General features: G+C 38.6%; 1 protein-coding gene across 1 annotated transcript in view; it reads right to left on the bottom strand.

The window, feature by feature from the left end:
- The window catches only part of NRAP (nebulin related anchoring protein), a 47,466-nt gene that overhangs the window by 10,105 nt on the left and 21,592 nt on the right, over nt 1-15,769 (bottom strand). The window contains exons 20-32 of the mRNA XM_054637258.2: nt 15,605-15,709; nt 13,267-13,365; nt 12,172-12,276; nt 11,618-11,725; nt 10,691-11,002; nt 9,561-9,665; nt 7,419-7,517; nt 5,522-5,626; nt 5,027-5,134; nt 4,493-4,606; nt 2,984-3,181; nt 1,457-1,561; nt 338-436 (exon numbers count right to left, since the gene is read on the bottom strand). Of these exons, the coding sequence (XP_054493233.2) occupies nt 338-436; nt 1,457-1,561; nt 2,984-3,181; nt 4,493-4,606; nt 5,027-5,134; nt 5,522-5,626; nt 7,419-7,517; nt 9,561-9,665; nt 10,691-11,002; nt 11,618-11,725; nt 12,172-12,276; nt 13,267-13,365; nt 15,605-15,709 (1,662 nt within the window). The remainder of the gene's footprint in view (nt 1-337; nt 437-1,456; nt 1,562-2,983; nt 3,182-4,492; nt 4,607-5,026; nt 5,135-5,521; nt 5,627-7,418; nt 7,518-9,560; nt 9,666-10,690; nt 11,003-11,617; nt 11,726-12,171; nt 12,277-13,266; nt 13,366-15,604; nt 15,710-15,769) is intronic.

The raw sequence follows: 15,769 nt of genomic DNA, 5'->3' as shown, positions 1-15,769 counted from the left end.
AGAAGCCCTCAAAGGTGGATCATATTATGCAATGAGCTCTCTAGAACACCCCACAGTTCTGATTTTTGAGTCTCTGTTTCATGCAAAAAACTTGATAATGGAACTCTGTTGTTTGGATACTATGTGAGCTTTTTGAAAGAGATTGAATTGAAAATGGTATTAAATGCTTGGGGAAAAAAAAAAAAGTGATCTAACTGTGAAAAAGCACAAATCAGTGATGCTGCCATTTTTTGATGCATTTCGCTTTCAGAACAGGGTTGTCTCTTTCCCAGTTCTCCATCCCCAGCTTGCTGCATTTTGAAAAGCATATTTTCTGATTCACGTTAGGAGAGCCTACCTCATTAGCAATCATATTGCTGAATTTTGCATGAAGGAGGCCAGGAGAGTCTGTCACCGATGTGTACTTGAAGGAATGTGGCTGCTGACGATATTTACTCTGAGTTCACACACAAAGAAAAATGAGCAGAATAAGTAAATTGCCTTGTCAGATAAGGGATTTTTTCCAATTCTAGTGGAATTCCACTGCTTCTTGTGCTTAAAACTAGTTTGTCTATTGATCCTTAGACTAATTCACCTTTTGCTATTCTGAGTTAGGTGCATTCAAGTTTCACAGGGAAAATGAAAAGCAAATAAGGAATAAGACATGAAAGAAAAGTGCTGCCGTGCTGAATATGCTGAAAACAGTAACAAGATTATTTCATCCCTTGGTGTCATTAACCCAGGGTAGTGGAATTAAAGCAAAGGCAATCCAGTCCAGAGAGAGAAGAAGATGCACAAACCCACTGGATTTTTTTGTGAGAAAAAAGGTTCCACCAGGCCTGTGGTCCAATGCCAGAATTGTGAACAAAACAACTGCAAGATCACTGCATGGAGGTAGTTGTTCCTTAGTACACAACACCTACTTTTCCTCATTTCACATCTATGTGAATACAGGCAAAAGATGCAGGATTTGAAACTATGAGAGACTGTATGAAGAGAACATGACAGATGAAATAAAAGTCCAGTTACAGAGGAAGAAAAACAATAGCACACAAAAGCAGCAGGTGAAAAAGAAGACTGACTGTAAAGCAGGTGTAGAGATGAGGACCCTGTAATATTCTGGGCACTGCACAGCTCATTCTAATTTTGGAGAAATAATACAAGGTATTTATTACAGATAGGCACAGCTTTACTTTTAGTTGAAAAAGCCCATTTAAATTCCTAAATAAATAACATAACCCATATCTCCTGGGTCTGAAACACAGGAGAAAAGATTTGCAAAATAAGTTAGCAAAGTTTGCAAAGCCTGGAACTCCATCAGGTTCACCCATCTACAGTTAGGACACGAGTGGAATGATCAAACGCAGTGGGAGGGAGCCTGGCATTATCCAGTGAGTCACTTTGCCAGCCCAGTCTAATAGAAAGACATCTGGCAAACTCTTGTTCGTAGTGGAAAATCAAACCCCTCTTTTGTTACCTCGCTGATGAGTTCAGAAGCTTTCTTCTTCCCTTCAATCTCCAGGGCCCCTGGGGTAATACATCCAACGCCTCGCATAAAGTTCATGTCAGAGCGATATAAATTCTAAGGAAAACCAAGCAGAAGTAATTATGAGTTTGCATTTGAGATGCCCTATATTTATTCACCCAAAAATATGCAATAACTCCATTAAAATTAGTATCTACCACAGAGAGTTTGTGCACATTGCCCTAAGATCTTGTGTTTATGAATGTGCCTGTGTGAATACAGCCCTGGCAGATCTACAGCACAGATGTAGGATTCTGGGGACTACTGAACCTCATGAACACCAAATGCTACTTGAACTTCTGTCTTCCATTTGTAACCTTGAAAAATCATTTTCTAGGTACATGAATTTTCTTCCTATATAATACATAAATCACAGGTAGATATTATTGATTTGTAAATATACATAAAATAAGACCAGTTTATAAAAACATAAGAAAATATGTTTTTTTCTTTCTCTTTTAAGTAAGAGAAACTGCAGACAAACTAGCCTTGATTTTAACAGTTCTGAATTGTCATAATATAAGCAAGGAACACTAAGGAAAAATAGCGCTGAACCACTGCATACACATTATTAAAATATTTTCAGACCCCCAAATCTAGCAGTGACTCCCTGTAAATATTAATTTTTCAAAAGTTACCAATAGGTTCCTGATAAATACATTACAACAATATTATTTCATTTCATAATGAGAAGGATGAGGAGTAGGATGGATGGAAACCTGCCTCAGAATCTCTGATTATGTGTGTTTAACCCATATTAGGATTACACTTGTTTGGACACATCCTGTCATCTCTAAGTCTGTTTGCTGATACGTTAAGGTGATACATAGCAACATTTTGTGGCCAGGTAGGTTTTTAAGATACAGCCCCTCCTGAGGTCTGCAGGGGCAATGTGATCTATGAAAAGCCCTTTGCTCAAGACTCTGTCTATAGATTTATAAGGCATTATTTAGTTAATTTTACTCAAGACTATGTAGGGAGTTAAGCTCATCCTTAGAATTATAATGGATTTGCCTTGGGCCAGAGCTGATAAGTGTCTTACAAATCAAATCCTTCTTGTTAAAGTACACATGAAATTTCATCCAGATCCAAACCAAGTTGTAAATACCAGTTGGTAAAAGGGTTTGCATTGTTAGAAAGACCTTAAAAAGGGTAGTTTTACCAACTGTCCAATCATCCTCACTTGCAAACCCTTCTCTACCCAATCATCAAAGACTACTAGACTTTATCTCTAGTTTCTCTAGTTTCTACTAGACTTTATTCTCTAGTTTCCACTAGATACTCTAGTAGTATCTCTACTACACGTTGTTCCACTGTGCAGTAAGACAAACGTCTTGTTCCTCCACATAATCAAGGGAGAACAGCCATTGTTTATCCCTCAGCTCTGCCCAAACCCTTGCTGCCAGCTGTCACGAGCTGGAGCAGAACTGTTTTGCCCCAGAACCAGCAGGAAACATCGCTGTGACACGCTGCAGTCACCTCACTCTGCAGTCTGGAGGCGTTCTGGGCGCAGCGCAGCCTCACGTCGTCGGCCAGAGCCGTGTACTGGTGGAGCAGCTGCCTGTACTCCTGCTCACTGACCAGCGACTGGGCCCTCCTGGCATGCACCAAGGGCATCATATCCAGAGGCAGGTGGAAGTGAGACTTCGTCTCCTCAAAACCTTGCTTATATTTCACCTATCAAGCGAGAAACAGATCACATAGATATCACAGCAAAGTAATTAAAATTCAGGTTTTGATCAGAAGAGACGTTCCCCGTATTTCTTCCATTTTGCAGTATAAATTATTCTTTTTTAAAACAAGTTCCCTCACTTGTTTAACCATACTGTGAAAGATCAATAATTATAATTAGAATATGTGGCAACCTATACTTAATCGAAAAGTAGCCATCTATATTATATTAAACTGAGATTATTTATTTGTTAAAACTTGATACATTGAATCTATAAAATTAAGCAAACTGGCAAGAGAAGTCCAAATTTAGTGCATTTTTTAAAAGTGCCACAAAAAGAGGCAGCTACTGCCTGAGTAAAACATGCAAGCAGCCTTATTTATATTGGAATTAGAAAAAACCCTCAGATCAAAATATTTGTTGATTTGGTCAGTTTAGTTTCATAATTCTAGACTAATATTTAGTGCTGGGTTGGTTTTTTTCACTTCTTGTCTCTGTCCAAGAGAAGAAAGGTACAGAAATCTTCAAAGAACTTTTTTCACATGACATTTCCCAATCAGATTATGCAAATTTGAGATGTTCAGGCTGTTCATCAGGATAATGAACATCCAGAATTATTGGGGTCATCAAACAACTTAGAGTAACCTGACAGATGGATGAATTCTTCAAACACTTTCTACTAGCTGTTTGTCTAAGCCTGCCATCAGTAAAAGACCAGCATTTCTGAGAACCATGAACACACTCCCATATATTTCACTGCTTTCTGGATCAAGCCAGTCTTCAAAATGCACTGAAGATTTACAATTCCTATAGTGAACAACAAATGATGTCATTCTTCACACATGTCAAGACCAGGTGGGAACCATTCCCCTACCAAAAAAGTCCAATTTGAAATTCCATAAATTCATTCAGCCTTTGGTCTTTCAGAAAAACAACAAATTGAAAATCAACACTGAATGACTAATTTCATTTACTTCTGTACAGAGACCAGTGCTAATTTTCAATTAGAGCTGCCTCTGAGTGATGCTTTCACAGAGTAAAATGTTCTGTGATAGGCAGCAGTGTAATGAAGCAGAGGAGTGTGCTAGAACACAGGCTTCTTTTACTGCCAAATAATGTTACTGTAAATAATGTAGAAAAATGGAAAGAATATCACAATTATATTAATATATCTGGACATTGGGACAGAAAGCCCTAAGTTTTAAATAAGTAGGCTATTCTACAACTAGTCTACAGATAAGTGCATCTTCCTTGAGGAACTACTCCCAGTTAGGAAACCAATTCAAGAATGCCCCCATCCTCTTCCTTGTACTTACATCACTCTGCAGAGATGTTGCACGGACTGAATGAGCCATACGAATGTCACCATCCAGGCCACATGAGCCAGCCATCTGCCCTTTCATTTTCTGAAAGGCCTCCTTATATTTGTGCTAAAAAGGAAGTAAGAAGAGAAATGTGGATAGGAGTAAAGAGAAGTATTAGTCCAGCTGTTAATACCTGAATAAAAGGGCTTTCATAGGACAGTCAATTCTGATAATATTCAGTATGATAATAAATCTGAATGAAGATGTAGAGGGTTCTAGGAAGACCTCACCCAACTGCAATCCCTGTGACTGTGCATCACTGCATCAGGTAAACTGCTCACACAGACCTGCCTTTGCTTATTTACCAACAACACCTCACTGTGGCTGCACTTCCAAAAGCATCACTAACTAGTCTGAGGCCAGATGTCTCCGAGATGCAGAGCTGGCTGGACATGCTGTTTCCATGAGAAGTCCCTCAGCAGGGCAGATGCAGTCTGGAGTGACTGACATGTCCTACTGGACAGCATCAGCAGTAGGTTCACGTACATCACTTATGATTTCACCCGAAGCCTTTGCTGCCTGGAAGGGGATGGCATCCAGTTTCAGCTGATAGCCACCATCTCTCATCCTTCTCCAGGACTCCTTGTAACGAGTCTAGGAAACATGGAACAGAAATAAAGAGTTGCTGTTCATAGGGTTGACATTGCAGCATTATTGAAACCTTAGAAATGTTACCAGATGAGTTACATTCTATTCTAATGCAGAGGGCAAACACAAATGAAACTATCAATGCACAACAGGAATTATTGCCAAATGTCCATTAGAAAAGACTATTTATTTGATCATTCTTAATCTTTCTAATGTAGCTGAAGCTGGATAAGAAGTTTGATTTCCCCACATTACTTCAGAAATATTTAGACCATAAAATGATCATATATGGGGTAAATGAAAGAAATCTAGTATAATTTCCTATTTAGAACAAACAGTGAAGCACTATCAACATTTCCACTTTCCTTTAAAATATAAAGGTAAGGTCTATACCTCACTGATATTCATAGCATTTAATTTGGCCTGCAGGATTTCAGGAAGATCTGTTGTTGGTGTATACTGATGCTTTATACTCTCTCCATGCTCCTTGTACAGCCTCTGCAAACAGAGATGAATTTCAGTAGCAAGTACTCTCTCCATGTTCAATCATTAGTTCAAACAAAAACATTAACAATTAAGTTTATGGAAAGCAAACTACAGAAAAGCAGCAGAGGCATTAATAAATACAGGTAATTGTATCAGTCAAAATGGATTCAAAAGCCTTTGGGATCTGATACACTTATCAGCTAGAGTATGCTAGAGAGAAGCTCCTTGAAGTTTTGAGTGTGTAAATCAATGTATATGAAAATTCAGATATTTGAATATTAATTTGATAAAACTTCTAACATATGTGCATGGGGAGAAGAAAAATAAACAGCAGTGATTAAGGGTGTGCAGCCCACTAACACTTTGAAATTCCACAGAAATACAGGGAGTTCAAGACCCCCAGACACCTCTCCAAAGGTGTTCAATTTTAGCAGATAAATGGGATGGTAATTATTTGTGCAATTACTCCAAATTTATCTCCAGGGTTAGTTGCAAAGGGGTGCTCAATAGTCAATGGGAAGAGATCCCATCACAGAAGAGGTGTCTGTGTGTGCCACTCACATCAGCCCTTGGAGGAAGAGCACAGAGCTGGCCCAGGACCAGGTAACTTTCAGATGTCTGCAGACAGGTAAGAGGAGTTCCATGCAATTAACTGGAACTGGAACTTCCCCTGAAATGGCCATGCAGAGTTCTCCTTCTCATATTACTTTTCTTTGCTAGCCCAGTTTTCCTCTTTCGTTGACACCATAACTTTCAGATGGGTACAGACAGACACTTTTCTTTCCTTGGCCTTAGATCTGACCCATGTCTGGAGCACCTGACTTGCCTTTTGCAGGCTATTATTTCTACAGAAGGGTTCAAGACTCTCCACATTAGAATGGACTCCTCCATTTCCCCTGTCTGACACTTTTTTAGCATCTGGGCCCACTTGTATTGCAGCTCCATAAGAGGAAAATTAATGAGAACTCCATGTGTGAAGAAGTAGAGCACCAGACTGATTTTGACTGTGGCTCAGTGAAACAAAATTACTTATATTTATCCTGCCTGAGATGTAAGCCTTTTGGATCTTATTAATTAAACCAAAGGCACAGACACCAAAAGTATTACAATAGCATGTGTTTTACACAAAGTCTTTCATCTTCTCCTTCACTTTAAAAATATCTATTTTCAAAATAAAACATCCTCTCATGTTTGAAACTTGTCTTTTTTGAGTGACTTTTGCTTATTATTCACTTCTGTATTATCCCAGTTAAGTCTACAATATTTTTAAATCGCTCTTCTATTAAAAATAAACATGTTTAAACACCAAACAGCCTCAATTCTTCCCTTTAAGGTTTCCCCTCCTGGATTTCTCTCTCAGCAGGATGACAGCTTGAAATAATTTATTTTTCCTTCCTTGTCATGCTGCCTTACGTTTTGTTTCCAAAGAATATGCAGAAATTGAAATTTGAAAGATCTGTTTGAAAAGGGGAAAGAACCCCAAACATGTTCTTCCTTAATGAATATCACAAGGCCAAAATTCTTTACAGGTCAAAGATCAGTCTTACTCCTAAATTTTACTTCTAAAGATAAGTGGGACAGAAAGTGGTTTCTGAATGAAAATCCCATTCACTTCTGTGGGATCTCTTCCCAGCCCAAGTTAGAAACATGCTCTTTGTGGGATGCACCACACCAGAACACAGAAGTTTCATGGTTCCAAAGGATAATCTCAGAGAAAGAAAGAGAGAGAAAGCCAGTGCTTCAATCAGGTCGTTCAAAGAGGATACCACTCTTATAATCATAATGTATATACATTATAACTTACATCCACAGCCTGGTTATAACTAATTCTAGCCTGGATCATCTCAGGAGTGTCTTTAATACTGGTAAACTTCAAAGCATATGGATGCTGACGGTACTTCTTCTGTTGAGCAGAAAAAGATCAAAGCTGTGAATTTTGTGCTGCTCTTTCATGCTATTTGAAAGAGAAAAATCATAGGTTGCTGGAGATTAGAGTGAATTTGTGAACATAATTATTATTCCTCTTTCCTCATCTTTATGTCCTAGGTACTTTCAGATTAATATTTGTTTCAATTCAACAATAACCTTTTGCCAATTAATATTAATCCTTAAATATAAGAAAAATATTTCAAAATCAGGTTCTGCTTACCTAAATACTCCAGAACTCAGGATTTTAAAATCTTTTCTACATTACTTCAAATAGAGTATGACCAATTGTATTTTAAATTTCCAGTTCCTTTAAGCAAGAAATGATAGACAATTGTAGTGTTTTAATAATGGCTACTATTTAACTTATTGGTTAGGGTTTAGGTTACCTCCTTAAACCTGCAGCAAATCTGTGCAGTGGTTGACAGTACCTAATTGTTATGGCATATCTTCTAGAAAATTATATTAATTTTGCTCACTCTTAAGGACTCATAGTAGCTTCTGAGAGCTTCTTGGTCTTGTTATATAAACATAATTAAGGTGTAGGCAATTCAGTGGAAAAATGGCAGTTTTTCCATTTGGCCAGGTCACTAAAAGCTTCCCTTCCTGCAGGAGTTGTCTTAAATCAATCAATCTATACCTTTATCACTTCTCCAAATAGCACATACTAAATTTTCCAAATGCCTGGCTTGTTATTTTCTTTAAACTGAGCTGTGACCCACAGAACTTTATTTGAAGACACATCTTGACCCTTCAAAGACTAAAAATACCAATGTAAAATACACAAACACTTTAAAGTATTATGAACTTATAAGTAATGTTTTGGTTTCCAAAAGTAATATCCTAAAATTGAGCAATCTTACTGAGTTTAACAGGGAACAAAAGTGGTTTATGATTTGTCTTAATCAAATTTGGAGACAAAGCAGAGTTGACCAGAACATGTCTGCAAAAATTGCTAGAGATTATATCCTGGCAATTGTTTTTTAGCAGGATTAGAAGGACTGGGCACTATATGTATGAAAGGACAAGGCTCATAGCAACCTAACATTACTTAGTACTCACAAAAAGGTTGAGATGAACAGCCTAGGGAGTCAAATTTCTACTCAGCAGTTTTCACTACTGAAACACCCAAATGGAATTCACAGTTACTATTCCAGCTGGCATTATTGTAGCAACTTTTATAAAGCTACCTTGCTTGACACTAGTTGAGGATCTCATTTATTGTGTCTAAAAAATCATCCTTCTTCATCCACAATGGATGATTACATGGAGGGGAAAAAAATAGTGTTAGCAATCAGCCAATTGTGAAAGGTTGACTATTTTTCTGAGACACCACAGACTGAATGGACACATGATTCCTGCATCATAGTTATTGAAAAATCACAGGATTCAATCTCTTACAGCAACAGATTTGGCCAGCAGGACTACCTCTGAAATAACAGAAACAGAACACAATGAACCTTTTAACCATTTCCACCAGAACTTCATTTGAAGGCCTCCCGGGACAGGGACAAAATATTCTAGAGTCTGACTTCTCCTGTAAGTGATATTGGTTATAGGGAGAAATAAGGATGAAAACTACTTGAGCTGATAGATAACTGCAGACAGAGGTATCTATATGAATTTCAATGAATATATATGAAAAACAAGCAAGAAGGGAATGTATTTCTGTTACAAAAGGAGGTTCTGGGTCCAATGGCTCCATCTTTTCATCATCTCTCCTGTTTTGGTTCATTAAAAAGGTAGGCTAGTGGGTAGCAATTGAGCACTGTTTGATTGCCATTATTATTCATAATATCATTTGTCACCTACTTTGTTTTTGCAAAGGCTATATGGACTCCTACTGGCATGTGTTTGGTATCTGGTTTCCCTCTAATTACCAGTCCTATCCCTGGTTTTGAGGGCTTTCATGTGGTATGCCTTTTTCTTTCCCCTTTGAGTGGAAATTATTTTAATTTTATACAGACATTTTGCACGCATTATGCAGCAAATTCTGTTACATGCTGTCATGAAATCTCACCTCACTAATGAGTTCTCCTGCCTTCTTAGCCTGTTCCACATTTAATGACCCAGTGGCTATCCATCCAGCTCCTTTCATCCAGTTCAGATCTGCTCTGTATCGGTTCTGACAAAGAAAAGAAAATGTCCTATTGTTGGTGCTCATACACTTAAAATGCCATTAAAGGATTCAGACATCTCCAGAACAACAATGAAGTCAAATTAGTGCCTGCTTTTGTTTTATTCACTATTGCAGTAGTTGCAAGGAAAGCAAAAAAATATACAGAATGAAATAGAAGTATAAGGACTCACCAGCACTTGTGCAATATGCCTTGCAAGGTAATTTTTAAAAGTGGTCTACACCTTACTGTTGTTTGCAATTTTTACTCTAACTTCAGTTTTGTTGCATATGGAGCACTCTTTAAAAGATCATCTGTGACTTGCAATAAAAAGAAAATGACACTTAGCATTTCCCAAAGCATATATTTTTGTTTTACTGGAGAGAAATTGTTTGTTTTTCCATGTGTCTTTAAGGAAGAAGAGCACAGGAGCAGTTCTCACTTTCCTCACAAAATCTTTCCTACCAACAGTACTGCATTTCAAATGTAAGTCAGGTTTCTCAAGGATGTCACAAAGGTTTCAGCAGCCATACCTCAACAAGGCCTGTACACATTTCTATCTCGGTCTCCTTGAAAAGTTCTGACTTAGAACCTCAGAATGGAAAGTTTAACTTCACTGTTTACAGTATCAGACAGTTCATATGATGGTTACATGTGGTCTCCATATGGAATTTTATCACCAATTTTATCACCATACATTATTTAACCTCCTTGCACATTAGGAAACAAAAATAAATGTACATCATATAGGAATCCTAGTGTTTTATTGGCATTTGAAGTAGGCTTTGAAGAAGCCATGCTCATAAATGGAGTTATAACCCTCCTCAGAAACATTGCATAACTTAAATACATCTCTTGAGGAAATAAGTGGTTAATATTTACTGTTAATATTCACTGTTTAATAGCTGAAAAATTAGGTGCATAAAGGTGTCATGGCATTACAAGCATAAATGTCTGAAGAAAGCCAGCCCTAAGTGGGGCTGGGAATAGGCAGGATGAGAGAGGGTTGAGAGAGATGAAGCTCTGGACTTACATCACTTTGCAATCCGTAGGCCCACTTGGCCCATGCCACTTTCCTGTCAGTAGGCAGGGCTGTGTACTGATGGAGAGAGGTCTTGTATCCTATATCTGTGGCCAGATTCTGAGCCTTTTTGGCATGAACAAGGTTAACCATGTCCATGGGGATCTGGAACTGACTCTTGGTGCCCTCAAAGGCCTTCTTGTACTCCAGATCACTCTGCAGCTTTGACATCTGCAGGGAGTGAGCCATCTGCGAATCTTCCTCCACAGCTTTTACTCCAATGAGCTTACCCTTCATCTTCTCATAACCTTCCTTATATTTAACCTGTGAAGAAGAAAACAGACCAAGAGTAAATGATTTAAGCTGCCAAACTTACTGAGAGTAAAGCAACGGTCTGTCAGTGGTGTGGCATGCTGGGTCCTCAATACAAGCAAGAAAAAACATCATTTGCAAAAGAGAACTGGAATGCCTTAGAAATTAGTGTCTCTAAAGAATAAGCCCTTTCTTGATAATAATATGTTCACAAAAACCTGTAAGAAATATTTTCTTTTTGGTTCTCTCTAGGAAAAACAACATTCTTCAGACACGGAGGTCAGAAGGTTCTTTCAGGAATTTTCTGGCCAGGCAGAGATGTATTGAGTTATGATGTTTCACAGGAGATTTCCACTTCATTTTGAGTTCTAAAATTCACCCTCGGGTCAAAATGAGAATAGGAAAACACAGTCAGCATGTGGGGAAAAGCTCTGAATTGCTCAGAGCAACCCTTCTGACTAATTACAGAATGCCAATCACCCAGACAACTCCTGCATCGCTCCTTAGCATGAATCGAGTGAGGGTGGCTCAGGGCACTGAGACATATGTGACACATCCCCAACACTAACAGCAACCTGGACTGTCAGCTGTCCTAAGAAAAAGGAGGCTGATGGAGACCATACTCACATCACTTGCCAGATCCCTCTTTGCCTTAGCTGTCAAGAATGACAAAGCATCCAAACGAAGCACAAATCCTTTTTCCTTCTGCTTCTCCCAGCTACTCCTGTAGAGTTTCTAAAGAGATGACAACAGCACAGTTTCTTTATTATTATCAATCCTTTCTATTTCTTCTATATTCACAGTGAAAGCTCTCAAGTAATGAGTCCCTCCTGCACTCCATGCCCAGAAACTGTATGGCTACAGATCAGATCCTGGTGTCCTCCCTTAAAAATCCTGTAACTGTCAATACTGTGGTTACTGCAACCCCAAAATCTCACTGGTTCCAGTGAAACTGTCAGTGTGCCACTTGCCTGGAAGCATGTGAAAAATGCACAGCTTCAAACTCTAGAAGTCTTCAGAACAGCAGATGTGACCACTATTTATTAATCTTGAATTAAATTCCAAGATTTTATATCTAAAACACGAAGAACTCCTCTGAGAAAGAACATAACTTTTACATACAGAACAATGATTTCACAGCAGCTGTAACTATTCACAGGAGTGAGGGAATCACACAGTACCTCACTGATATTGGCAGCATTTGCTTTGGCCAGCATGAAGACAGGGTCATCTTTGCTGATGGTGTACTGATGAAGAAACTGCTCTTTCCCTGACCTGTAAGCAACCTGTCCACAGGAAGCAAAGCAGGGTCAACAAGCAGTACTCCACATTTAATGTTGAAGGAACAGTGAACAAAACACCCCAAATATCCAAGGATTTGTAAGGATTTTTAACTTATTTGGGAAAGTTATTCTTTAGCATCTTGAACCTTTGCGTTAAATATGGAGTTAAAACCTGACCTACAGAGTCAGGTTGACTAAACTATTCATGGTTAAATTTCAAGGAAGCTGTGAAGCAGCACATGTATCAGGATACTTTATTTCCCAAAGTTAGCTGCTTATCTAGCTATAAAGCTGACAGAAATTCATATTCTATACAAAATGCACGCAAGAACATATTTCACCCAGTGTTAAACTGCAGCTACTTTTTGTTAATAGGACACAGAAACAGAGAATTCTAGGCATGAAATTAAGAACACTAGCAATTGAATCTGTAGAGAACGTTTCTGACCTAAATGTAATTGCTGACACAATACTCCAGTGAGGAACTAACATTACAAATTTGAATGAAAACATCAAGGACCTTTTATGATCTGAGTAGAAATCATCCCCATTTTATATCCCAGGGCTACAACAGCAGAGAAATGAACTGCTCTGTTTTAGCCCATGAAGTTCTTGGAGGAGCTGGTGAAAACTATGAAAATATGCCCCATTCACAAAGTGTTACATTTCTTACATCCCACAGAAAAAGAAGCCCCTACTATAAAGCTCAAAATCTATGGTTACTATTTTGTTTTCAGCACACAAGAGATAAGCACACAAGAAACTCCCAATGGTGCTTGATTTTTGTTGCTGTTGCTCTAGTTCAAAGAATGCAAGGAGAGAATTAATCAAATAAACAAATAAAACCCCTTAGAATTAACCTGAAGAAACTTTACCTATTGAAAGGCTTCATGACTGGGGGCTCTCTTACCATCACACTGGTGTACATGTGTAAGGAATGACCACATTATGCCTAAGCTGCTTGCAAAGAGACAAATTCAGTCAAGGACTCACATCACTTTGAAGTTCCTGGCTTTTCTTGGCATGCTTGATCTGAGAACTGTCAGCCACACTGGTGAACTTCAGAGCATCAGCCTTCTGCCTGTACTTTTTCTGCAGCAAATTAAAGCAAGTTACACAAAATTTTCTACAGTACTTGCCCTCCCCTTAAAATGTATCACTTTTAAAAAATACACGGGTGATAGAGCCAGAAGTACTCTGTAAATTCCCAAGACAGGTTTACACAAGATAAGCTTCCAAGTACTACCCATTGATGGTATTTTGAGGTGAGGAGGGCAGTGCACAAGTGTGTGCCAAATGCACTGCTGCTGACACTGCAGGCATGGATACCTTTGGTGCCAGATGTGCTGACTACATCTCTTACAGGACCTAGGTTGCACACCAACCAGTGAGTGGTGTTCAACCTGGGCATGACTTAAGTTAGGACCCAAGAGATAAGCCACACAATCAGTGTTACTACCTAATTTCCTTACAAGAGACTTCTTAAGCACATGCATGGGTGGTTAAAACCACTGAACATATGTTATTGAGATATTTTTAAATTAGTAAGATGATAATTAAATTAGAGCAAGCAGTTTCAGAGTCCTGAAAGTAACCTGAATTCAAAATCTTCCCCATCCTCTCAAAATCTTCCTCTTTTCAAAGCAGAGCTAAGCATAGAAATTGCAGTCAAGCCTTTCTGGAATGAACGGCTATGAGAGCTCTCCACAAGGCTCAAGTCTCAGATACAGGAAAAAATATTGTTCTTTTTTCATCTTCTGGTGCTTATATAAAATCTATTTGAATGGACAAATGTGCATAGAGACTAATATTTTTAGTTTGGTAAATAAGACTGTCCATAGTTTCATTCCATTTTGCATTTTGTTTTACATCTGAAACACTGAAGTGAATAGAAAACTTTAATTGACTTCATAAGGCTTTAGAAGAGGCCTGTTTTAAATTAATGTCTTTGCCTCAACCTTTTGCACCACTCATTTGAGAGCAAGCTAAGCATCCTTTCTTTCCTTGAGGCAGTACAAGGAAATGCAGGACTTGTGTGACAGTGTGACAGGGGAGACCAAGCAAAGAAGTTGTATCCTCTAACTGAATTCTTATTCTACCAGTTCAGTCATGAAGTGGGGCATTCCACCTAGAAAGGGTGTAAATGCAGTTTTTTTCATTATCTGGCATTTCAGGAGAGAAATTCTTCTGTTTGAACTGATGGGTGAACAGATCAGTTTGCACTGTGTCTCTGCCAGGAGAACACAAAATAGAAGTTAAAAAAGCATGCAGCACTTCAAAGAGGTGCTCATCGCTTTATTTTAGAAACCTGGAAGGGAGGGCGTCAGATTAAAAACAGCATGTTTTTTCACCTTGCATGGAACACAAGGTAGTGACATCCTGCAAAGAAATGACAAAACACCAGGCTTTGTATGGCAGTAGAGATCTCTAAAATAATATCCACCAGTCTCCAGTTCAGGTGACTGGCAGCCTCTCGTGGCCTTGCACAGTGCTGGAAGGAAAAGGCAGATCATTATGGATTAAATATTTGTGCAAGTGATTATTACTACAGCACACCCCAGAAGCAGGTGTCAGTAGCAAGACACCAGATCTGAAGTTGCTGTTCTTTTGTTTCTAAGATGTATTTTTTCCCCTTGTAGGAGTAGTGAGAGGACGTCAGAGACCCAAGGTGTCAGAGAGTGTGATCGCCAGTAACTAACTGGCTTCTGCTCCTCCTTCCAGAACTGAGTGGGATTTTATCCTTCTTGTCAAACTTCTCCTAATTTATTCTTCTTTCTGCTCTCTAGTTTTCCTAGCACTACTGAGGCAGCTCAACCATAGCTAAGAAGCTGAGGAAGTTTACTTCCATAAGGTTAATGGCAGTGCAAAGCCATGAGTTAATAAAGCAAAAGCAATGAAAAGCAGGAAAAGCTGAAGCTGCCAGAGAAATCACAGCCCCTACTTGCCAAGGAGCAAGGAAATTTTCAACTATGGCTAACAAATATCTAATTTTTCAATACTGCTCCTTAAAACCTTTTTGTACTTCATGAAGCACACGAAACTCAATGGAAATTTAATGCTGATCTGCAACATGGACAGGAGAATGAAAAGAGGTGGAACCACAAATACAGGGATGTCTGCCTCACAGATTAGTTTGATAATTATGTAAAGGGAAAATGTCATTTTAATGTCTCTAACCCAGGATCTTTTAAACTAAATTATGCCCATCAGTTTTTCCATTTCTCAGATACTCCTTGTTAGGAATCCTGTACTTATTCCACACAATGTAACAGAGTAAGTGTGCATGAACCTTTGAACAACCAACAGACAGAAGCCTGAGAACTTTGCTTACCTCACTGACTAAATCTCCTGCCTTTTTGGCTTGTTGGATATTAAGACTTCCTTCTGTGATACATCCAGCTCCTTTCATCCATGTCAGATCTGCCCTATATTGGAGCTGCAGAGGAAAATTACATTTATTGGCACAGAGAACACAAGAATAATGTTTGCAAGTGAA

This window comes from Agelaius phoeniceus, chromosome 9 (genome assembly GCF_051311805.1).
Source record: "Agelaius phoeniceus isolate bAgePho1 chromosome 9, bAgePho1.hap1, whole genome shotgun sequence".
Taxonomy (NCBI): domain Eukaryota; kingdom Metazoa; phylum Chordata; class Aves; order Passeriformes; family Icteridae; genus Agelaius; species Agelaius phoeniceus.
The sequence above is the reverse complement of the archived record's forward strand: the minus strand, read 5'-3'. Positions and strand labels throughout refer to the sequence as shown.